The 26,524-nt window shown below is 36.5% G+C and overlaps 1 protein-coding gene across 1 annotated transcript in view; it reads right to left on the bottom strand.

Moving 5' to 3' along the window:
• adam12a (ADAM metallopeptidase domain 12a) overlaps positions 1 to 26,524 on the bottom strand; it is a 505,639-nt gene that overhangs the window by 357,480 nt on the left and 121,635 nt on the right. Inside the window, exon 2 of the mRNA XM_030122462.1 lies at positions 9,227 to 9,348. Coding sequence (XP_029978322.1) covers positions 9,227 to 9,348 — 122 coding nt within the window. The remainder of the gene's footprint in view (positions 1 to 9,226; positions 9,349 to 26,524) is intronic.

Here is a 26,524-nt window from a genome sequence, read left to right as displayed (position 1 = left end):
AATTATTAAAATCTTTTTTCTTCTCTGGGTGAAATTTCACTTTTTCTGTGAAAACATCAATTTTGTTTCAATTTACTTCAAAATGTGTACATATATAGAGGCAACTGCTATGCTGACATCAGCACACACATAGAAATGATGACATCAGCTGGATCGATGCCAAAAATAGCTAAAATACATGTGAGGGGCGGGGTTTGTTGTGCTTGGAAACACTTCTTTTGTTTGTGTCTTTCTTTTCTTTTACATTTCTTTCTCTTATTGTGGTTACAAAATTGCCTGTAAGTTTTGTAATGGCAATAAAATGAAATAAAAAAAGTCTATTTATAGTGTTTCATCTTAGAATACTAACTTAACCCTTTATTCTCACAATATGATCTTACACTTAATATAAATTTGATGACATCACAGTTGAAAGTTGTACAGTCTGTTCATAACTACCGTTAAACTGGGTTTTCATTTAATTTAAATGGACATGTTTGTGCATATTCTAAAGAAAATTACCCTTTCTAACGCCTCATAACTGAATACAATGTTCATTTAAAACTAACATCAAGTGTTTTTTCCCACTGAAGCCAAAGTGACTATTTTACATATTTTCCATGAATATTTTCCGGTAAATGGAAGGAGAAGTGATTCATTTTTGTTTGTTATTGGCCAAGTGAGTCATAGAAAGACATCCTGAGACATAATTCAAGTCATCTGATTAAAGAGGTGTCTTGTAATTGAGCTTTAGAAAGTCTGCCAAACTGGAAGATTGAAGACTTTTAAAAGATACAGTCACCCATCCTGCATTCAATAACAGCAAATATATACAGCTGTGGAAAAAATTGAGACCACTGCATTTTCCTGTGAAAGCAGCATGTGTGCATGTATGACAGCCGTTCCATTCCTGCGTCTGTTGAATTCCAACACAAGCACACCTTATTTTACCGAATAAACACCTGATCCATGTCTTATTTAAGAAGGAGAAGTATAAAAAACACTACTGTGGCTGTCACTATCTTGTTTTTTTTTTTCTCACTTAAGTTTTTATTGAAATTTTACAAACACGATCAGAAAAAAAACAACAAAAAGCGAACAAACTTTGCTTGTGTACACTACATGACATTACATTCACATTATTCAGTCTTCAGATAAGGCTGCGGAATCAGTGGCATCTTTTAAATCTCTTCTTAAAACACATTTTTATAGACTTGCTTTTATGTGATGTAGTTTTAATTTTTTTCAATTAGATTTACATCCTGTTTGATTATTAATTTATATTCTCATACACGATGTTGTTTTATCTCACTCCTTCATATTTACATTGATTTGACAGCATCATGTTACGTTCTCCCTGCCCTCTTTACTCCGATTCACTAAATTTATTCGCAGTGTCATGTTTTTGCATTTGTCGTACACATCTCTCTTATTGTGTTGCTTCTGTTTTAGTCTTTTTACATGCATCTTGTATCCTGCTGTTGTGCCCTCTGCTTTGTCTGTCAAAAGCACTTTGTAAACTTTGTTTTTTAAAGGCGCTATATAAATAAAGCTATTATTATTTCCACCATTCTGAGTTCTGTAATCAGTCCATTTATTCCATTTTCCGTCCATTTGTGCTTCTTGTAGTCGCAGTTTGTGAGGTTTTTTTTTTCCATTGTTTATATTCCTTCAATAATTGTGATCCACAGGTTCTTTGTTGGTGGTTCTGTCTTTCCCTTCACCCTCATCTGCAGCTGGTGGTTGTGTATATAGTTTTCATAGAATGTCTGGAATATTTTTTCGATATGTTCTGGGTCATAAGTGATCTTATTGGTGAACTGGTCTCTAATTATATGTACAGTATTTTCTGCCTGTTGCTTTTTAATACGTTTTGCTAATAATTGTGTCGATCTAGGGCCTGTTTCATAATAACTCTGCTTTAGATCCAAACTTTTTTTTTTTCATTTCACTTAGTAGCATATCGGTAACCCTTTCATGCATGAATGAAGAGAACCTTAGTCTACATTTTTTTTCCTGAGTGTTTCCATTCCTCTTTAGGCATGTAAAAACAATGCAATTGCTTTTTTTTTTTTTTTTTTTTTTTTTTTTTTTTTTAATGAACCTATTTTTCATGGAGTTACAAGAATGTCCAATATACGTTTAACATTTGAAGTAAACAAATGTGTATTTAGCCCTTTCATGCATGAATTGTGAGAACCTTAATCAAGATTTTTTTCTTCAGTGTTTTTATTCCTCCTTAGGCATGAAAAAAACAAAGCGATCGAGTTTTTTTTTGCTATGGAGTTACAAAAATATCCATGCATTTAATTTTTGAAGTAAAGAAACATGTGTTTAAAACCCAATATCAGAAAGTGATATGAAAACAATGAAATAAAAACATTTTTAATGCTGCTAATCTGAAGTCTTCTCACATTTTAACATATTCTAATGCTAGTAATTACTCACTTCATGGAGATAATATGCAAAAAAAAACCTTCTTGTCTAACAAATAACAATTGATTCACACTTAAATATGTTAGTGCAGATCAGGTTTATCAAGAACAGCAAAGTTACAGTAATGGTCTGAATGTCAGTGTATGGGATGGTGCGTATGTGTTCACTGTGTTGGCTGATATGGAACTAAAACATCAAAACCCATGAATATACAAGAGAACAGCTGGAGAAGAACTGTCCACTGGAGTGACCTATGCATGAAAGGGTTAACATCAAAAAATGATGCACTGTGGGAAAACTACCCAATAAAATAGTTTTAATGCTCCTAATCTGATGTTTTCTCACATTTTTACATATTCTAATACTAGCTGTTACTCACTTTATGAAGATACTATGCAAAAAAAAAAAAAAAAAAAAAAAAAAATATATATATATATATATATATATATATATATATATATATATAGACATATGTCGAGGCCCAAAATGGAATCTGGCCCGATTCAGAATCGGGCCGGCCCAGAATGGAATTCTATTCTAGGCCGGCCTAGAATGGAATCCTGCTGCTATAATGTTATTTTTATACCATGTTTAATGCAAATGAGCCAGAATTCCATAATTTGTCATAATTTTACATTTTCAGTCTTACATACCTTGAGTAACTATTGTCAATTTCAGTCGATTTCACTGTACCATATATTGGTGGGGAGTACCACTAGGTTCTATTTGTAAATAAAGTGTATTATAGTTTACAATTAAAATGTTGTTTGTTTCATTTTTTTTTCACATATTTGCAAATTCCATGTATTGATTTTGTAATAATTTAGATCATTTGCATTAAACATGGTATAAAAATAACATTATAGCAGCAGGATTCCATTCTAGGCCGGCCTAGAATAGAATTCCATTCTGGGCCAGCCTGATTCTGAATCGGGCCAGATTCCGTTTTGGGCCTCGACATATGTATCTCAAAACTGCTCTAAGAACAATTAGCAATTGATTCGCACTAAAACATGTTGAAGCAGAACAAGTTTAGCCAAAACAGTAAAGTTACAGTAATGGTATAATTTGCAATTGAAATACAGCCAGTGATGCATGGTGTCCAATTTAGTGGACATGATTAATTGTAAATTTCTTCCAATATAATATAAATATCTGGAATTTTTAACACTGCTATTAATCCTTACATGTTACTTGATGCTAGCATATTTTTTCTACCTTCAGGGGTGTCCTTATATAAAAAAAGATTTACCAGATATTCCTGGGATGTTCGGCATTTCTGACTTCCTGTCAGCCATCTTGGTTTTGAGTAAAAAAATAAATAAATAAATGCACTTCCCATGACTGTCCAATAGGTGACAATGTATGGGATCATGTACAAGTGTCCACTGTGTTGGCAACTTAAACATCAAAACCCATAAATATACAGGAGAACAGCTTTGGAACAGCTATCCACTGTACTGACCACTATGCATGAAAGGGTTAATGTTGGTTTTAATATCCAGAATTTGTCGGTACTCTCTCTGTTCCTTCATAATTTGGTGCTGCTGCTCTAATTCCTTTAACATTTCAATATATATCTTGTACGTTGCTAATCTCGCTTTTTTTAAGGATGCTGTTTTAGTTATGAGCTTTCCCCAAACAACCGCTTTCAGAGCATCCCAAACAACTGTTGGTTCAACTTCTCCATTATTATTCTCATCTCGGCTAAAATTTGTTTAGAGGTCTTATATATGTCTGTGCATTAGAAATCAATATAAGTGAATCCCCGAAGGAACTTTGTGTTGGTAAATGCAAGTGATGCAAATTTACAGGATTTCAGTTCTGTTGCAACATGTTGATGGTCATATGAACTATGTTTTCAGCTCAAAAATGTCCAATTTCATCACAATTAATGCTATATTTTCATGTCACAAATGGCCAAGTTATATTTGAACTGAATTTACGTGAAAAACAAATATTCTATTCTTTTAGATTCCCCAGTTTTTCTTCCCAGATTCTATCCTACATATCACGTTTTATTTTTACAGGTTCAATCTGGAGTATGGTGCTGATCCATCCTGCTTATGTTACACCAATACATACATGAAGAATGTCACACGTCACTTTTTTAAATCAACAGTTTTCTAATAATAAGCATTTTTATGAAGAAATAACAATTCTATATTGTTATTTACTCTTTAGTCTGATGCTAAACTATACAATAAATAATTCTGATCCTAGTTTTTGCACAGGGATCATTTGTGGAAACAGTGACATGGCTGTTGAGCATCAGTTTGATGGGATCTGTAACAACCATGTCACATCCGTCCACTGACACATTTAGTGTTTTTGTGTCAGCTGTTATTGTTTTAGATCCACAATACTAACATTTATGAATAAGAGGAGAATTAGTAATAGTAAGTATATAAGTTTATTCCTAACTAGAAAAGCACTCGGAGAGCGCAGACCTCCGCCAAGGCTGATCAGTGGCCCCCCCCGTGGGCCCCCCCACGCCAAGGAGGTTATGTTTTTGCCAGGGTTTGTCTGTCTGTTTGTCTGTCCGTTAGTGTGCAACATAACTCAAAAAGTTATGGACAGATTTGGATGAAATTTTCTGGTCTGCGCCCCCCCCGTGGGCCCCCCCACCCCCGATCACCACCAAAATTGAATCATTTCTTCCTTATCCCATTTCCAACAAACCCTGAAAAACTGAAAAACTCTGTGGTGGCATCAGCGGTACTGTACGGTGTGGTCTGCTGGAGCAGCAGCATCACGGAGAGGGAGAGGAAGAAGCTGGACAAGATCATCAGGAAATCCAGCTCAGTCCTGGGCTGTTCTCTGGACTCGGTTCGGGAGGTGGGGGACAGGAGGGTCCTGGCCAAACTCAGGTCAATGCTGGACCATGAGTCCCACCCCCTGCAGGAGACTCTGTCAGCTCTGGAGAGCAGCTTCAGTGACAGACTGATCCACCCTCGCTGTGTGAAAGAGAGGTTTCGCAGATCTTTCCTTCCTGCTGCTGTTAGACTCTACAATGAACACTTTTAACCTGGTGCAATAATCCCATTTGCAATACACAAAACGGACACTTATTTGTATCCATATTGTACATATTTTTTTAATGCATGCACATCTTTATTTATTTTTTAAAACCTTCTGTGTGAACTTTTTCTGCACTGTCCTATAATGAGTGTTGCAACACTGGAATTTCCCCATTGTGGGACAAATAAAGGATTTCTTATCTTATCTTATCTTATTTCATCCAAATCTGTCCATAACTTTTTGAGTTATGTTGCACACTAACGGACAGACAAACAAACAGACAGACAGACAAACAAACAAACAAACCCTGGCAAAAACATAACCTCCTTGGCGAAGGTAATAAAGTACTGGTACTGACCAGAGCATCATGGGTAATGTCACGTCCGTCCACCAGCAAAAGTTTTCACATACACGTGCTATTCAAAATCCAATGTTTCTGAAAATAGAGCTTCCACTGTCAAATAATATCAGTAGTGTGTGCACAAACATATTAGCATTATTTCAACACAGTTCTATGCATTTCTTACAACTTGTTTTTTTGACAAAAATGGCCACTCATTTGACCCCCTAAGTAAATTTTAGCCGATCTACATATTGTCTGATTTCCTTTTTCATCTCTTCAACTATTTCCTAATTGTTTCCATCACTATCTTCTTAGAATAGGTAAAAACAGTACCATTAGTACCAAAAAAATAATTGGAATCTAAAAATAACTATTGACAACTACTGGACTTTAATGTTCCTAAACTCTGAGGACTGGTTCTTCTATCAGGACAATGCTCCTGGCCTCAGCTAAGTCCATAAAGGTGTGGATGACGGACCACCAGATGAAGACCCTGTCATGGCCAGCCCAATCTCCAGACCTGGACCCACTTTGAAAACTTCTGGAGGAACATGGATGGTCACAAGCCATGGAACATGTCTGAGCTTCTTGGATTTCTATGCCAGGAGCTGCTTAAAGTCGTCCAACAGCAATGAAAGCTGTCATTGAAAATCAGGGTTATTCCACCAAATAATGATGTCTGAACTTTTCCCAGGTTACAACATTAGTATTGTGTTGTTGAATATGAATATGAAACGAATATGAACTGGTTTTCTTTGCATGATTTGAGGTCTGAAAACACCCGCATCCTTTTGTGATTTTGACCATGTGTTATGTTCTGCAAATATATGCTCTAAATAACAATATTTTTATTCGTAATTTGGGAGAAATGTTGTCGATAGTTTGGAGAATAAAACAAACATGTTCATTTTACTCAAACACATAGGCCTGGGGTGTCCAACTCCAGTCCTCGAGGGCCGCTATCCAACATGTTTTAGATATTTCCCTCTTCCAGCACACCTGGAAGCCATTACATGGTTATCAGGCTTCTGCAGAGCTTGATGATGAGCTGATCATTAATTGAACCAGGTGTGCTGGAAGAGGGAAATATCTAAAAATGCAGGATACTGGCCCTCGAGGATTAGATTTGGACACCCCTGACGTAGGCCTACCTATAAATGGTAAAATCAGAGAAAGTGATAATTTTGCCTCTTATTTTTTTTCCAGAGCTGTAGATATACAGAACTTTAGGACATGACTGTTTTATCATTGTGGGGTGGGTGAGTTGTTTTGGGAGTGTTATGTTTGGTTTACTTCAAATACTTAAATCACACGATTACGATTTGATCAAATAATTGATTTTTCATGGGCTCAATAAGACTCAACAATCAATCTACCAAATAGCAGCAATAGAGGCTGTAATATGTATATTGTACACAAAAAAAAAAGTGTTTTATATGACAGACAAATGCTTAAGTTAAAGCCTTAGGACCACAAATGTGAAGTCATAGAGGCAAAGGAGGACATTTTCAGTTTCATGTTTTCATTTTTGGCCAAAACGAGCCTAAAAACTGTGTTCATTAAACATTGTGACCACTGAGAGGACAAATGATAATAATATTGATTATTGCATTCCAATGGCATCTAATAATAGGCAGCAAGTGAACATTTAGCCCCCAATGCTGATGTGTAGAAGCTCCAAAATGAGCAACATAAAAAACTAGGGATGTCCGATATTGGCTTTTTTGCCAAAAACCGATATGCCGATATTGTCCAACACTTTATTTCCAATTCCGATATCTACCGATACCGCTGCCGATATATGTGGGATATTAAACTAATTTTAGGTAACATCACATATCTCCTGTCATGGAATTAACACATCATGCCTAATTTTATTGTGATGCCCCATTGGATGCATTCTCAAATGCAACAAGGCTTTCAAAATGTAAACACTGTCTGTGCAAAGAATACATACTTCAACTTAAGTTGTGGAAAAAATACCATACTTATTTATTTTCTCTCCCTCCCTCCATGAGTCTATTACAGTGTGGCAACTCTACTGTACTATTTTGAAAACTGCACATTTCTTTCAGCTACAAACAATGCTTCATTTACGCGTCGGTAAATGCCGGTGAAATCAAGGCATTATTTTATCAGTTTTAATGATAGGCAAAACAACCATAACGATATTCACCGATATTACACTTTTATGCCAATATTTTCATGACATCCCTATAAAAAACTGATATTGTAACAGTAAAGACTGGGTCAGAGCATCTCCATCTCCACAACTGCAGGTCTAGTTGGGTGCTCCTGGTCTGCAGTGGTTTGTACCGACCAAAAATGGACTAAAAAAGGACGTCGCCAATCTCAGGACAATTAACCCTTTCATGCATAGTGGTTAGTACAGTGGACAGCTATTCTACAGCTGTTCACTTCTATATTCATGGGTTTTGTTGTTTTAGTTCCATATCAGCCAACACAGTGGATGCTTATATATCATCTAATACACTGCAATTCATACAATTACTGTAACTTTGCTGTTCTTGATAAACCTAATCTGCACTAACATACTTTAGTGTAAATCAATTGTTAGTTATTAGACTGTAATTAACAGTTTTCTTACACAAAAAGGTGTTTTTTTGCATATTATGTCCATGTAGTGAGAAATAAGCATTGCTAGAGTATGCTAAAATGGGAGAAAACATCAGATTAGATGGATTAAAAATGTTTTTATTTCATAGTTTCATCACTTTCTGATATTGGTTTGCTTCAAAATTTAAATGCATGGTGTCCAGCTGAGTGGACATGTTTGTAACTCAATAAAAAATAGGTGCATATAAAAAAATTCAATCACATTGTTTTTTTCATGCCTAAATAATAGTAACACTCAGGAAAAAAAATCTTCACTAAGGTTCTCATAATTCATACATCAAAGGGTTAATCATCTGTGGGAGGTTTTGGACAAATAAATCCGATCCATGGAAGTCCACCTCTCTACTTCCAGGACTTCAGGGATCTGCTGCTAACGTCTTGGTCCAGGTACCACAGCACACCTTCAGAGGTCTGGTGGAGTCTAGTTGTTTTTTTTACGGAAAAAGCAGGTCCTACTCAATATTAGACAGGTGGTGATAATGTTCTACTCCCATTGATGCTGGATTAGTTGAGATCTGGTAGTTTTTTAGAAGCTTTCAGTAGATACTAAACACTTTACAATGGGAATGAACAAGATCTGGAGATGCTCTGACCATCACAATTTCTCAAAGTTGCTCAGATCCTTAGTTTTGCCCATTTTGTTGTTTCTAACATCAATTTCTCGGCCTAAATATCCACTTTCTGCCTAATATGTCCACCCACTGACTGGTCCCATTGGAGTGACAGTCAACATTAACACCACTTTACCTGTCACTGGTCAGAATGTTGTGGCCGACTGGTACACGCACTCTACTAAACAGTGATCTTCACCTGGTATTTGAGTCGACTGATGGGTTTCCATTCGTGTCCGACCAGCTGCAGAGGTACTGTAGTCCCGTAGTGTTTCTGCTTCGCCGTTGGTCTTCGCTCATCAGTCGAGCTCAAAAGGTTCCCTGTGAAAGAATATAAACGCCACAGGAGAATAAACACACAACTTCAAAGTCTTCCCCCATTTTCTCCAAACTTCACGGCACCTTTAAACCAGATCCTGTCCGTCTTTCTGGACATAAACAATGGGGGACACTTGTAAACTGATTATCTGTGAACATCACTGATAATGAAATCCGCCCCACGGTTTAGGGCGTGAGTCTGGCGCTCATTAACGGCATCATAACACAACCTGGCAGTACAGCTGCTGCGTTATACACACTGGAAACAAAAGCCTGGTATTTATATTTCCAAAGCTTTAGTGTCCCATGGAAGGCAAGTAAAACTCTTTGAATGTTTGGTTTTTTCATAGCTATTAATTGTACACTGACAAAACACCATCTTCCAAACGCTGTTGCTATCCAGAACATGTGTTTGCCACCTTTTATACAACATCAGTAAAGCAGAGCTGGACTCCTTGGTCATGAAAATGCACAAAACTAGCACCACAGATATGATGTTCTATGATAGACGGTAAAAAAAAAAAAAAAAAAAGATTTAAAAAATTGTATTTGCCATTTGTGCTGCATACATATACACATTAGAACTTTTGTGCTGTCGTTCAGGGAATCAGATAAAAGATACTAGAAAAAACACATAGTTCTGGAAAAATGTCCATGTACATCTATCTATCTATCTATCTATCTATACTATATATATATATATATATATATATATATATATATATATATATATATATATGCATACATACATACATACATACATACAGGGTGGGGAAGCAAAATTTACAATATTTTGAGGCAGGGATTGAAAGACAGTGTATGACCAATTAGTTTATTGAAAGTCATGAGAATTTATTTGCCACAAGAAAATGTACATAATAGAAAATGTTTTTATTCTATGTGTCCTCCTTCTTTCTCAATAACTGCCTTCACACGCTTCCTGAAACTTGCGCAAGTGTTCCTCAAATATTCGGGTGACAACTTCTCCCATTCTTCTTTAATAGTATCTTCCAGACTTTCTGGTAATAGTTTTGCTCATAGTCATTCTCTTCTTTCCATTATAAACAGTCTTTATGGACACTCCAACTATTTTTGAAATCTCCTTTGGTGTGACGAGTGCATTCAGCAAATCACACACTCTTTGACGTTTGCTTTCCTGATTACTCATATGGGCAAAAGTTTCTGAAAAGGTATGGATAATAGTGTTAGGTATGATTATGACATCAATATATGTTTGGTTTCAAAACAATTGACGTAGTGCCTGCTGAGAAAAAACAACTAAATGTTCATTGCAAATTTTGCTTTCCCATCCTGTATATATATATAAAAAAGTGCATAAAAACCAACCCGGTCAACATGTATATATTAGGGGCTGTCAAAATTAACACATTAACGCAGATTAATCCATCATCATGATTAATCTGACTAAAAAAATTTTACGCAATTAACCCATCTGCAGCGCACAATGACTCTGAACGTCTTTGGCAATGCACTTCAGGCAGTTTGTCAAAGTAGAGTTAGCGTGACACACGCACAAATGGGAAGTTGATCTGGTATTGACTGGCAGCAGAACAAACCATAGAGATGGAAGACACTAAACAGCACTCTGGATGGAAATATGAGGACAAAAAATAAACAAGACGGAACAGCTGTTTTGAAGTTGTTTAGTTGAAACTGTGAAGGTGTTTAATGAACCTGTTAAGTGCATATATATTCCGTTCTTTCTTGAGTCTGTTTGCCCAAGCAAGATGAAACGTGATTAACATAGATTAAAAATGAATGATATTTAATCATGATTGAAAGAGATTAATCCACAGCAACCCTGTGATTAATCCGATTAAACATTTTAATCGTTTAACAGCACTAGTACATATATATACAGGGTGTCCCATAAGGCTCCATACATAGGAAAAATAAATGTTTCTTGACATAAACCATTTTTATTTATATAATATGCTCTATATGACTGCCATTTTGTCGGGAACACATTTCAATGTGTGTCCTCCACTGCTGAAGAACTATAAAGAAGAAATATAAAGAAATACATGTTAGAACCATATGTATTATGTCTCCTATGTATGGAGACTTATGGGACACCCTGTATATATAAATATCCTGGTGTGCATCTGGACTGGTTGTGGAAAACAGGTGTACTTCATCGAAAGGAAAGACTCAGCTATTTTTCTTAAAGAGCTTCAGATCTTTTGACATCTGCACTAAGATACTGTATATTTTACTGTATATTTTTCCAGCCAGTGGTGGCAGGTTTGTTGCTGTATGATCCAATCTGCTGGGGAGGCAAAAACAAAACCAACAAAAAAAAACAAGAGAAGTACAAAACAACTCAACAAACTGGTACAGAAGGCTGGTTTGGTGTTTGGAGGGACGCTGGACTCAATGGGGACTGTGGTGGAAGGATGAAAGCAGAATCAGATGGAAGACTTTTAGGACAATCCACATCATTGTCTTCAACACATTTTGACCAATCAGACAAGCAGCAGCAGTTGAAGACCAAATACATTAACCCTTTCATGCATTAATTATGAGAAGCTTAATCAAGATTTTTTTTTTCCTTGGTGTTTTTAATTCCTCTTTAGGCATGAAAAAACAAACAAACAATGTGACTGAATTTTTTTATGAACCTATTTTTCATGGCGTTACAAAAATATCCACTCAGCTGGACACCATGCATTTAATTTTAGAAGCAAAGAAACATGTATTTACTGGTATACTGCATAAAAACTATGAAATAAAAACATTAATACTGCTAATCTGATGTTTTCTCACATTTTAACATACCTGCATGGAGATAATTTGCCAAAAAAAACCAACCTTTTTGTTAAAAAAAAAAAAAAAAAAAAAGGTTAATTACCTCCGCCAAGGAGGTTATGTTTTTGCCAGGGTTTGTCTGTCTGTCTGTTTGTTTGTTTGTTTGTTTGTTTGTTTGTTTGTTTGTTTGTTTGTTTGTTTGTTTGTCTGTCCGTTAGTGTGCAACATAACTCAAAAAGTTATGGACAGATTTGGATGAAATTTTCAGGGTTTGTTGGAAATGGGATAAGGAAGAAAGGATTAAATTTTGGTGGTGACCGGGGGTGGGGGGGCCCATGGGGGGGGGCACTGATCAGCCTTGGCGGAGGTCTGCGCTCTCCGAGTGCTTCTAGTTACAGTCTAATAACAATTAGAATTTTTTTTGCACTCAAACATGTTTCTGCAGATCAGGTTTATCTAGAACAGCAAATGTACCGTAATGGTGTGAATTACAGTGTATGGGATGATGCATAAGTGTCCACTGTGTTGGCTGATATGAAGATAAACCAACAAAATCCATAAATATACAAGAGAACAACACCTTTGAACAGCTGTCCACTGTAGTGACCACTATGCATGAAAGGGTTAACATGCAGTACTAAACATTATAGAAGATCCTTCATCCCCATCACATTAGACTCAGATTCAGTAAATAATACACGGATTACATTTACTTTTTATTTTAATTTCTTTCCTTGAACTGAAGGATGCATCAGTTTCCCCTCAGAACTAATCATCTGTATCTGAATCAGGTACACAGTTAGTGATTGAGGGTGCTGGGCGAAGAAGACATCATGGTTTGATATAAATATTAATACCTACCCTATGAGTCATTTGTAAATCAAATCTTTATGGATTCTGTGGTTAACCCTTTATAGTTCACTCATAGAAATACTCTGAAATTCAAATTTTCAACCTTCGTGTGTTATTGATGGACCTAATAAGACTTTGATCCTTCTGAGAATTTTTTTTTTTTTTTTTTTTTTTTTTGTTATGTAGAAAATCAAGGTCAATGAAGTTACCATATTTGGTTCCTTACCCATAAGTGGCAAAAAAAAATTGAAAATCCAAGAAGTATATATAAGGATACAAGAAAAACACATGTAAGGTGATAGAAACATGTATTTTAGAACATTAGAGCAACATAAGTGCTGATCCAGACCCCTGTCCACATCCACATGATCCCTTTGAACATCATTCCTTACATTAGTACCATTACTTCATGGTACCGAACAAAGCAGGTCCACTCACTGTTCATGCAGAGGTGGACCTTACAGACCCTGGAGACCACATTGGACCTGAGATTGTTGCTGTTACTGTCTTGTAATCTATGTGGAAATTACCAAAAATAGCCACTTGCCCGATAAAGGGTTAATCAAAACTCTTGTGTCTTTACAAACCCCTAACCAAACACTTTCTGTACCTTAACATATCAGTATTTTTAAAAATTCTGTTGACCCATAAAGACCCATATGTCGACCAGAGATCAAAAGCATCTACTGATCTAAAATGTTTACCTGTTGATCCATTCATCAAATAAATAATTGGCGTAAAATACAGTTTGTCATCTTTTCATGGTCATCAGATATGACCCATTTGGACGCTCAGAGGCTCCGTAGTTACCATGGAAACACTGTCGTCTTCTACAACATTGATTCACCAGTAAAACCCATGATGTTTAATCAATGACAGTGGATGGAGATGCTTGTTTTTACATTTAGTTATTGATATATTTTGCTGAAAAACTCACTTTTTCGATACAATAACCCTTGAATTTACTCTGAGTTTACATCAACATCTAAATTAAATATAGGAAAATGCATGATTTACAGTGAAAAATGCAAAATACAGGGAATAATATTATAATAAATGGTGATGAATCACTCACGAAAGATTAAAAAGAGAATAATTTATTTGGAAACTGCCAAAAAAGTAGCACTGGGTCTTTATGGGTTAAGCTGATAGTTATGCATTGAGATAGTAGTCAAAATATGTTCTCAGCATTGCTAGATGTATAATAATGATCATATTCAAAGAACTGTTTGGCCTTCTTTCAGTGTATGATCAATAAACCCAAATGTATAATCATTTGTTCATTTTAGAACACTTAATTCAAGGTTTTCCCAAGGTTTCTGGGAGCTTAAGGTGTCCTCCTCCAAGAAAATGTAATGTTATTTAACTCATTTTGACAAAATTTAAGACTTTAACAGTGTTTTCCCTCAATTTGTGCAAGACATGAGCACACAGGTGGGTCTTCGAGCAGAAAAAACGCATATTTTTCAACTTAATAAGTTATTGCTACCATATCTGGACAAAATGGAAAGGCTGGACATCATAAATAAACACCCAAAAAGCTTCAAACCAAAGTCCTAAGCACATCCAACAACCATTTAATGTGGTTTCAGTGGTGCCCAAAATGCCATGCCAAGAAAATCTGTGGGATTAATGGTCATCAGATATGACCCATTTGAATGTGGTAACACCGTCATCTTCTACAACAGTGATTCACCAGTAAAACCCATGAAATGACAGTAGATGGACATGCTTGTTTTTACGTTCAGTTATTGATATCTTTGCTGAAAAAGTCACTTCTTCTTCAGTTTTCTCTGTTTTATATAATAACCTTTGAATTTACTCCGAGTTTTCATGAACATCTAAATTAAATACAGAAAAATGCATGATTTACAGTGAAAAATGCAAATTACAAGGTCTATAATATTTTAATGAATGGTGATGAATCACTCACGAAAGATTAAATAGAGTAAAATTAATTTGGAAACTGCCACAAAAGTACCACTGGGTCTTTACGGGTTAAGCTGATAGTTATACACTGAGATAGTAGTCAAACTAAATATGTTCTCTGCATTGCTAGATGTATAATAATGATCATATTCAAAGAACTGTTTGGCCTTCTTTCAGTGTATGATCAATAAACCCAAACGTATAATCATTTGTTCATTTTAGAACACTTAATTCAAGGTTTTCCCAAGGTTTCTGGGAGCTTAAGGCGTCCTCCTCCAAGAAAATGTAATGTTATTTAACTCATTTTGACAAAATTTAAGACTTTAACAGTGTTTTCCCTCAATTTGTGCAAGACATGAGCACACAGGTGGGTCTTCGAGCAGAAAAACTGCATATTTTTCAATAAAAAATTAAATCATACCATTTAATAAGTTATTGCTACCATATCAGGACAAAATGGAAAGGCTGGACATCATAAATAAACACCCAAAAAGCTTCAAACCAAAGTCCTAAACACATCCAACAACCATTTAATGTGGTTTCAGTGGTGCCCAAAATGGCATGCCAGGAAAAACTGTGGGATTAAACAGTCTTAAATCATAAACTCTCTCATTTTAATTCATGTCCAGACACAATTAGCACAGTAAATTTAGATCTACGTCTGTATTTATGCATCGCTTGACGTCTTTCCAACCAGTAATGCTTGTGGCGATGATGAATGTGGCTCATAAACCTGCTGTTTCCTAATCAAAAAAATTTTAGGTATCTTATATTTACTACTGTAATTTACAAGCCAACAGTATATCTACCCAGTGCATGAAGATCCCAGTAATTTAAAGCCTCTTGCAAAAAATGGGAACAATTTACATGTTATGATTTATGGTTTTAGAGCATAAACAGTTAACATACACATATATAGAAATGTGTTTTTGGATCAGAAACAATGAGATTATACGGTACGTATCTGTGTTTTACAGAAACACACAATATCCATAACCACCCACTATACCCCCCAAGCAACCGCTGCACAAATCCCTGACAGTTTTTCAAGAATGGAGACTTTTGAGCGGCTTGTTGTGCTGCAGCGATAACTACTAACACCGGGATAGTGACCAGGATGCAGTGCAGGGATTAGACTTAGCTTTGGGGCATTGTTCCCAGTCGGCTTTTATCTCCTCTCTCTGTGTTGTGACAGGGTGTTAACTGAGCCACTACACGACCACACTTCTTGGAGCGCAGTCATTTTAAGAGCATATACATCCCCAAATCCAATATGGACCTTCCTCGCATGCCAGGAAGAGACCCAGCGGCACAATAATGGCCGCTATCCCGAGCATTCTACCATTTCCAGCCGTTATGAAGGTTGCAATATTTAAAAAAAAAAAAGTACCCCATGAACACACAGAGGGGCTTGGAATCCAATACTAAGCCACTGGAGGACCTTGCTAACATAGTTCTGACCAGTGGCGGCTGCTCGTCTTTCAGACAGGGGAAGCTCATTGTCAAGTTATTTAAACATAAATTCATCCCTCTGTTCCTTTTTAAGAAAATGGTCAGTGACCTTATCGTACCAAGTAAACTAGAAAACATTGAAATTATGTTAAATCAGTGTTTTTCAACCTTGGGGTCGGGACCCCACGCGGGGTCACCTGAATTTCAAATGGGGTCGCCTGAAATTTCTAGTAATTGATTAAAAAAAAAAAAAAAACTTACTAATAAAACATATATGGTGAGTTGAGAGAAACAATCACAACAAAAGACATGACAAACTCTGAAGCTGAAACTGAAGCACTGTTGTACTGTTTATCTGTCAAATGTTCATTGTGGTCGGTTTCAGATGCTGCAGCTCTTTCATAATTCATAGTGTGAGTTCTAATTTGTTCAGTATTAATTGTCAGCCTTGTGAATCCAAGCTGGACTGACTGTACATATCCTGACCAAGGAAAATCAAATTCTCACTTCATGCAGTAATCTACACCTGGATTTACTGCCTCTGTCCCTAACAATATACATTATATAGACTAAATATCATCTAAAATTAACATTTATTTGCAACATAGTATAACAAACTATTACATGATCAGAAACAAATTAATTTTAGCATAAAAATGTCTGTTTTGAATGTCCGGGGTCACCAGAAATTTGTGATGTTAAAATGGGGTCACGAGCCAAAAAAGGTTGGAAACCACTGTGTTAAATTGAAACAAGGAAGTCCAATGAGTGTGTTTTATTTGCAGTGCAAGAAATGAACAAGTCATTTCGTAGTGGTTTCTCTCTGATTTCACAGCAGAATGTGCGACGGTATTAAACTGAACTGTGTCAGTGAAGGAGTAGATCTGAAAATAGCTGTCAATCAAACGGGATTCAGCCTTTCGACTGATCCTCCAATCAGCACGTGGAAGCTCGGCGTCCAGCCCGGCCGAGCTCCGCCCACAGCTCCATTCACCCCCAGAGACGCCGGGCGTCCAGGGGCGGGACAACATCGTGGCATTTATCCAATTACCGTCCAGTTTTGAGGCAATGAAAAAAAACAGTTCCACTCAGTCCCATTGAAGTGCATGGACGCTGAGAGTCTACGGACAAATGCACTGAGCAGAGAGGGAATGAGAAAACAGAGACACGGGAATGGAGGAGAAGTGAACAACATGGAGTCTGTTGGTTTGTGATAAAACTGATTCTGAACGAACTCGTCTGTGAGATGAACGTGTTCTAACACATTTGTAGTCAATGAAATGTCAACACAGCCGAACATATTTAACCATTTAATTTTCGTAATTTTAGGGGAAGCCGGGTTTCCCTTACAGTCTGTGAGAAATCGCCACTGGTTCCGACAGTAATCAGCTTCCTGCAGCGGAGAAGCTATTTTGCAGCTTGGGTCTCTTACTAAAACAGCAGGGGTTGTTAGCACCATTTGTTTCAGGGCAAACATCCTAAATCAAATGTTTGCTTGTGTTTTTTTCGGGGTTTTTTTTTTTCTTCAAGTGGTGCTTCATCGAGCGTTTCCAAACAGCAGGGAAACAGATTTTTGTTTGGGCGTGATGTCAGTTGGACTTGCGTGTGTGGTCTTGCCATAAATTATTGAGCGTATTGAACCTCAAACTTTGTTCTTCCTTAATTTTGAGTCGGATTTCAAGCCCAAAAAAAAAAGAAACACACTCGTGGGTAAACAGCTGTCACTGCGTGGAATATTATAACCAGAAGACATGACTTTAGACTTCAAGCCTTGCATCTCCTCTGCTTCTTGATCCATGACTCACTGGGCTAAATTGCTGAGTCTGCTTATTATCCGGCATTAATAACGCGGGTCAGGCGCAGTGCTCCCCAGCTGAGCTTTGTTCTGGTTCTCCTCTGAGGAAACCAACACTCTGGAGTTCATCACACAACCGCTGCAGCTGATAGCGGCGAGCCAGAGGTGACCAGCTCAGCAGTCCTCATCCAGCTTCGGCCTGATGATGAGAAGCAGGCGTCGGCAAGGGCGGAACGGCATCACGCACACATGTACGCAAACGCACAACGAGCACACACACCAGCGGCAACAGCAGGAGAAGCATCATACACTCATTAGTCCTGGAAAACCACACTGTCTGGGGGAGGTGGGCATGCTGAGTAAGGGAACACATGACAAGCTTTGAGAAAAAGCACGGATGTATAAACACAACCTATGAAGGGGAAAATAGGGAGAAGATTTGACAGGGAAAGGTCAAGTCCGTGAAGTGATAAAAGTGTTGAAACCCGTGAGTAAAAGTATTAAAACTGTACAGGTTCTGCACTCCAAACCAAGCACTATCAAATGTTCTTCATGTACTGCTGCCAAATATTGATTTTCTATTAAAAGCCACACAGACGTGGATGTCACAACACTAACATGTACTTTTTATTTTTATTTATTTCCTTGAACTGAAGGAAACATGAATTTCCCCTGAGAAATAATCATCTGTATCTGAATCAGGTAAACAGGAGGTGATTGAAGGTGCTACATGAAGAAGACATCATGGTTTAATATCAATATTAATATTAATATTAATACATACCCCATTAGTCATTTGTCAATCACATCTGCATGGACTCTTCCTGTGTTAAACCAAACCTTTGTGTCTTTATAAACCCCTAACCAAACATTTTCTGTACCTACAGGTAGCCCACGGTACAGTCCATACCTTGGTTTCGGTACGTGTTTTGTTCGTAAAGAGAGCTGTTTTTTTGCTTGTCTGCAAAAACGGAATTTCACAGTAGGAACAAATTCTATCATTGTACTGAATAAAATAACACTTTCCGTACTGAACAACATAACGCTGAATAATATAACACTGTCTTATTCCTTGACTACTTGTATACAGTAATATAAAATGTGTATATAAATTGTAAACACACAAAAAGTAAACAAAAAACACTTTAAAGAATGTTTAAGTGGCTCCTATCCTTGACTGCTGATACATGAGGTAACCAATTTCAAAAGAAATTGGGGGGGGGTAATAGCTCATGAGACAGGGGGTTGTTTCTCCGTAAGTACCAGGACATACCTTACCTACCTCTTTCTCTCTCTCTGCCTCTCAAATTTGACTCGCACTCAGTACACACAGGCCATACAGACGTACAGCTGCCGGCACCATTGAATGAAGAGGACATGTATTTATTTACTCATACGCTTAGTTTTAAAAAGAGATCTGGGGTTACTGCCAAAACATCCAGGGTTTTCACCTGCCTGGACAGGCACATACACTCAGTGGCCTGTAAAGCAGTATAAAAAGCAAAACGCAAAATCAGTTGCAAAGCCAAAAATCCACAGTCCATAAGCGCAGACTGTCCTGTGCAGGATGGACGAAATAGTCCGGTATTTTCCCTGAGTACCGTTGCATCTCTAACAATAATTCTCATATTCAAAAAACTGTTTTGCCCACTTTCCGTGTATGATCAATAACACGAAATGTATGTTGTTATTACACCATATATGTGGTCTACATATGTGGTGTAATAACAACCCTCCTTCCATTTCATTTATGTTGTCCATCACTGTCTATATGCATCACTGTCTATAGGCACCATATTTATATATCTAAAACCGCACCTGTCCAAATCTGTATATATTCAAATCCGTGTGTATACACACATATACATATACATATATATACATATATATACATATACATATATATACATATATATACATATACATATATATACATATACATATATATACATATATATATATATATATATATACATATACATATATATACATATATATATATATATATATACATATACACACATATATATATATATATATATATATATATATATATATATATATATATAACCATTTGCACTACATTCATATCAAGCCGTATTTGCACTCTCCTTTTAAACACTTTTTTATTCAAATTTATATGACTGTTTTCATGTGTATGTGTATGTTTATGTGTATGTTTGCTGCTGACAACACTGTGAATTTCCCCATTGTGGGATCAATAAAGGAATATCTTATCTTATCTTCTGTTATCATTCATTCTTTTTGTAACACAGAAGCAGGAAAATAGTGTCTTATTTTAGTCAAAAGGCCGTTCAGAGCAAACAAACTATAGTTTGATTAAACAGGGCTGCTGTGAATGCAAGAGCCTATAATAAACAACAACAAAATAAGCAAACAAATTTACATCAGTGTGGGCCAACAATTTTGCAACTAGTAAATAAAAATTTGTGCTGACAGAGCAGACCCTGGAGTCCTAGAGCTGTGGATACAAAGTCCAGGATAACGTCTATGGAGGCCTGGACCAAGAAAACACATATTTTACTGGGCAATGAAATTAAAGGGGTTGAAACTGTGAAAAAGGCTGCACGTTTGTACCTATATTATAACTACCTATTGTAACTATATAGTTTACTGTCAAAAAACACTCAACACAATTGGAAATGCACGGTTTTCATGAAAAACCGTCACAAACAAACTTCAAATATTATAACAACTGGTAAAAGTGTAGTCGCGTCCACCATCAGTCCATGTTGAGTTTCCATCAGTTCTAAAACTAACACACACACACAGATGGAATGGTCATTGCCTTTTCTGTAGCGTGCTAAACATCAACTTTGAAGACATGGTTCATAACCATTTGGTTCCCCGACTTCAAAGTCCGTGAGTGAATAACCATTTTGTTAATGTGGTGTGCTATGAGGTTTAATTCTCGCTTATAAATGGCTTTATATTAGTGGAAATAGTCTGCAGGCTCATTTCTTTTCCACGTGTTTGGGAGAGACATTTGGTAACGTTGGGAGTGCAGTGTGAAGTGTGTAAGTGGCTTTTGTTAGCTCCAATGTTATAAGAGCACGAGAAGCATTCAGGGAGCGGTAAAAGTGGCACCAGAACCAGAAGCCTTATTTATACATTCAATAAAGGAGAGTGTAAACAGAGGTCTTAATAAAGCTACGTTCTGGCCGCGATCAGCTCCCTTTACACCCCGATGTACACAAGGAGAGCCTGTGCCGTTTATATTACCTCAATAAAGTCAATGCTAGGTGGGGAGATCGTATGTCTGTGCATGTGGAAGTCAGACTGTGTGCAGGTTTGACGAGCTGGAACATGAGACAGAACAGCGACCCAGTAAAGTAATGAAGTCCAATCGGTTTTCTGTAAAAGGCCTTATTAAGAAAAGAACCCAATCGATTATGGACGAAAAACAAGATTTGGAAAAATTGATTCATGCTTTTAACTCAAGTGAAATTGATTAATGCAAAGGACACAGGACAGGAGTTCCTAAAAGACCATCAGACACCAGAGTGTGTAAAAGAAGTGGATGGAGTCGCCATGATGTCACTTTTTAATTCGCCGACGATAGTTTGGACCACTCAGGCGCTTCGGTGCCAAAAGTGACAACATGTTCATAGACTGTACACCAGGGGCCCAAGGCTATTATAGTTTTGGATTTTTCATTTTAGTTTAGTTTTATTTAGTTTTGACTTTTTTTTCTCTAATTCAGTTAGTTTTAATTAGTTTTTAGAGAAGGTTTGCTGGTTTTTATTAGTTTTCATTTTTTTCTAAATGCTTAGTTTTAGTATTAATTTTAGTTTTGTCATATCTTTTATCTTCTTCGCTGTCGTATTCAAATAAATCCCAGACAGGACTCTGCAGTTTTCTCCCAACTTTAGTCTCCATGTTTCCAGGTAGAGTGCGGACCAGAAGACGACTCTAAATGACAAGTGACGAGAAGTGACAGACTGTGAAGTACCGTACGGTAGCTAAAATTGCTAAAGCAAAATAAATTGCTTTTGTATCAATCCGACATTAACCCTCTGGTATCCCGTCTAGCAAGGCCCTTACTAAGCACCAAGTGTGCCTTTTTCACACACTTGTGGAATAATGTCCAAAAAATCTTCATCCAGTTTGTTTTTAATTCTTTTACACTTTTTTTCTATTTCATCAACTTGAGCTGTAAATAAAAATACCAAATACTCAATAACTGTCACATTTTTTAACCCTTTAAATGCCGTGTTTGTAATATAAACAAACTATTTTTTGGATGCAAAAAACACAAAAAATTTATTTTTTTTAATATACTACATAAAAATTGGATCACATATTATTTGATTTCTGCATCCTGGCATATGTCAATGATTAACTCCAACATTGGTTAATTTGCATTATTATTTTTGGCGCTAGGTCAAATGTTCAAAAATACCAGCGTATGTCACCAAGTGTGCGAAAAATGCACACCTGTAAATCAAACTATTAAATATTATATATTGATTTATATTTCTGCTCTAATTTGATTTTATTTTTGGAAATCAAGGTCAGTCCTAATCATACATATCAAATGGAAGAAATAGTGCGTTTTAGGCACACTTGGCAGACAGATGCTAGTTTTGTAATTTTCTTTTGTTTACAATGTGCACATTTTAGTTGGTGGCCAGAATTTTAAAGATCATGCAAAAATGAACAACTTTTGAATTATAACCTTATTTAAAGTGTGAAAAATAATATGAAGTTTTTTAACACGAAGTGCACGAAGTGCAAAGTGTGCCTAAAAGGCGCACCTGGATACCGGAGGGTTAACGAAGATGAAAACGATGGGAATTTTATCCATAATTTTTATCCGTTATAGTTAGTTTTGTAAACATACAATACAGTTTCAGTTAGTTATCGTTTTTTTATTTTAATTATAGCTTTTATTTATTTCAGTAAACAAAAATGTTTTTTCACTTCTAGTTTTCATCATTTCGTTAGTTTTTGTTAACGATAATAACCTTGCAGGGGCCTCAAACTCATTTTCTGTCAGGGGTTACATTCAGCTCGATTTGATCTCAAGTTGGCCGGACTAGTAAAATAAGAGCATAATAACCTATAAATGATGACAACTCCAAATTTGTCTTTGTTTTAGTGCAAAAAAAACCATCAAATTATGTAAATACTCACTTTTATAAACTATCCAAACAAAAAAGATGTGAAGAACCCGAATAACTTAAAATTTCTTAAGAAAAATAAGTGCAATTTTAACTATCATGCCTCAGCTTAGTGTTGCTAAATGACCCACGTGTTTACTTTTAAATTCATTTTTGCTTTAGTTGGACCATAAGGGATTATCCAAAACAAGGAGCTACTTTATACTGAAATAAATGTTTGAATGGCAATCAATTAAAGTTCGCTCTCTGACAGAACATTACTGTGTTTTAACCCAGTAACAGTTTCCCCCCATTGTAAAAAAAATGCTATAACAAATAAGTAAAATACCGTATAATAAACAAGTTGAAACACTATGTTTACTGGAGCTGTTGTGCTGTTTGTGTGACAAAATGTGGAGCGAGTATCTTCACTTTAGGCATGGATCATCATTTGGGTCCACGATTGATCATTACAGCTGTCAATCACCTGCTTTTCATCACATCAAATAATATTATTAAAAATGGCAAAAAAAAAAAAAAGATCAGTTACATGAAATCTACCTAAAATGGAACAAAATAATCATTGGGAAAAATGTATTGGATGTTTATTTTTAGTTGTTTCGCGAAAGTCCCATAGAATTACATAAAGAGGGAGGGGTTAAAGAGTAATACTGCTAATAGCCACCAGGGGGCAAACAAGATGTTTTACCGTCACTTTTAAAAGGGTTAACACGCCACTTCTGGCCGTCACCATGTTGGTTTTAAGGAGCTGGAAGTGACCATATTTGGACAAAAGGGGCTGAGCTGTTCGGAGTATGAGAGGTCATGGCTAAGCTAACGCTAAATGCTAGCTAAGACCACTTATCAGAGGGACGCAATAAAACAAATGAGACCAGAGTAACTCCTTTAAAAGAAATAATAAAACGTTTAAGATATTTCTGCATTAGCTTGAATTTGGAGACAAAGTTCTTCCTCCTTAGGTGAAACTTTTCAGGCTAATATTTCTGACAATGCTAACAGGGAAACATATAAAACTTGGAGTAATTTCTTGGTTTTGCCTGATGTTAAAAAATACAATAGTGTTTGATAACAGCAGTGTTTATGTCACATAATGTGGTATAGCAATTAGCATGTTAGCTAACAGATCACATTAAAGCTAACATGAGCAAATACAGACATATAATGCTAACAGAACATATTATGAAAGTATATGAAACTTTTCTGAGGCAAAATCCTTTCATTGTTGGAATAAAGTCTTAACCATAATTACAGCAGAACTATCTGACAACAAAACAGACTCCATTTTTTCAATAAACAAGGTTTTGGAAGTCTGAATCACAGCAGCACAAACACAAAAGCCTCCAATTACCACACAAAAACCACATTAAAGAAGCAATAATTTACAAAACAACAACTAGCGGCTACAAGAATTAGAGGATGAAAAGAAAATCACTTCAAAAAGAACCAGCTTAAAACTGAAATTTCAACTAGGTTCAACTTTTATCTTATATCACATCAGTCATGGATGGGTCATAGATAATATCACATCATGTGGACGGCAGACTTCATGTTGTTTACCTCGCAAATAGAACAAAACATCAATGTCATGACACATCCTTTGTTTTAAGACTTATTACTTCGCTAATGAAAATAACCACAGCCAGGTGTGTTTCTAATGCAGCTCCTTCATTCAGACTTACAAAAAAAATAATTACTAACATACTTCAGTTAAGGTCCGGATAAATATTCTGTCCAAATCTAAATTATCTTACATCAGTATCTCATTTTTGTAAACAGTAATTTGATGTTGGCAATTTTCTGTTCCACAGAATTTGATGTAATTATTGATTTTTTTTTTTTTTTTTTTTTAGTTTTGATGTTACTTTGAGATGTTAGTGAATCATAGAAGTCTTATTTTAGCCACAGTATTTGTTTCATAATAAAACCTTCAGCTGATTTCTGGTTTCTTTCTGTCATAACATTTGGCAAAGAAAATAATGTTTTACCACAACGATTTTTTTAAGCTAAACAGACACAGACCCCAATTTGGAAACTAAAGTCATTAATGTCAGAGGCATGCAGATGCCTGTTGCACTAAGTCAGTGGTTCTCAAACTTTTACTGTCGGGCCCCCCTTTGGAGCACGAAAAATCTCCAAGCCCCCCTCAACCCCAACAACATTGTACCTGTGGTGCAATTATAACTTCTATTGAAAGAAACATCAATATCGTAAGAATACTTTTTGCTTTTCCTTGAATAATTTGTTGTGCAAATTAAAAATAACTTTGATTTTTGATTGAACAATAAGATAAGATAAGATAAGATATTCCTTTATTGATCCCACAATGGGGAAATTCACAGTGTTATCAGCAGCATGAAACATACACACAACATACACATACACGTAAGAGCAGTCATATAAATTTGAATAAAAAAGTGTTTAAAAAGGATAGTGCAAATATGGTTTGGTATGATGTAGTGCAATGATTAGAATATAAATATATATAACAAAAAATATATATATATACATATATACACACACACACACACACACATATATATACATATATATACAGATTTGAATATATACAGCATAGATGGGATAGAGGGAGGGTTGTTATTACACCACATATGTAGACCATATATGTGGTGATCTACTGGGAGCAGGACTGATTGTGAAGTCTGACAGCAGAGGGAAGGAAGGACCTGCGGTATCTCTCCTTCATACAGCGTGGGTGAAGAAGCCGGTCACTGATGGTGCTTTCTAGGGCTCTTACAGCCTCATGTAGGGGGTGGGAGACATTGTCCATGATTGATGACAGCTTCGCTGTCATTCTTCTGTCCCCCACCACCTCAACTGGATCGAGACTGCAGCCTATGACCGAACCGGCTTTCTTCACCAGTTTGTTCAGTCTTTTCCTCTCTGCTGCCGTGATGCTGCTGCTCCAGCAGACCACACTGTAGAGGATGGCAGATGCTACTACAGAGTCGTAAAAGGTCCTCAGAAGAGCTTCCTGCACTCCGAAGGACCTCAGTCTCCGCAGTAGATGTAGTCTGCTTTGGCCCCTCTTGAAAAGGGCCTGGGTGTTGGCAGCCCAGTCCAGGTTATGGTTCAGGTGAACACCCAGGTACTTGTAAGAGTCCACTATCTCAATGTCTGTACCCTGGATGTTCACCGGAGAGGGAGGGGAGGCCTTGTGATGGCGAAAGTCCACCTCCAGCTCCTTTGTTTTTCCAGGATTAATCTGGAGGCAGTTCCG

This window comes from Sphaeramia orbicularis, chromosome 19, assembly GCF_902148855.1.
Source record: "Sphaeramia orbicularis chromosome 19, fSphaOr1.1, whole genome shotgun sequence".
Taxonomy (NCBI): domain Eukaryota; kingdom Metazoa; phylum Chordata; class Actinopteri; order Kurtiformes; family Apogonidae; genus Sphaeramia; species Sphaeramia orbicularis.
Note: the sequence above shows the minus strand (reverse complement) of the source record. Positions and strands in the feature narration are given on the sequence as shown.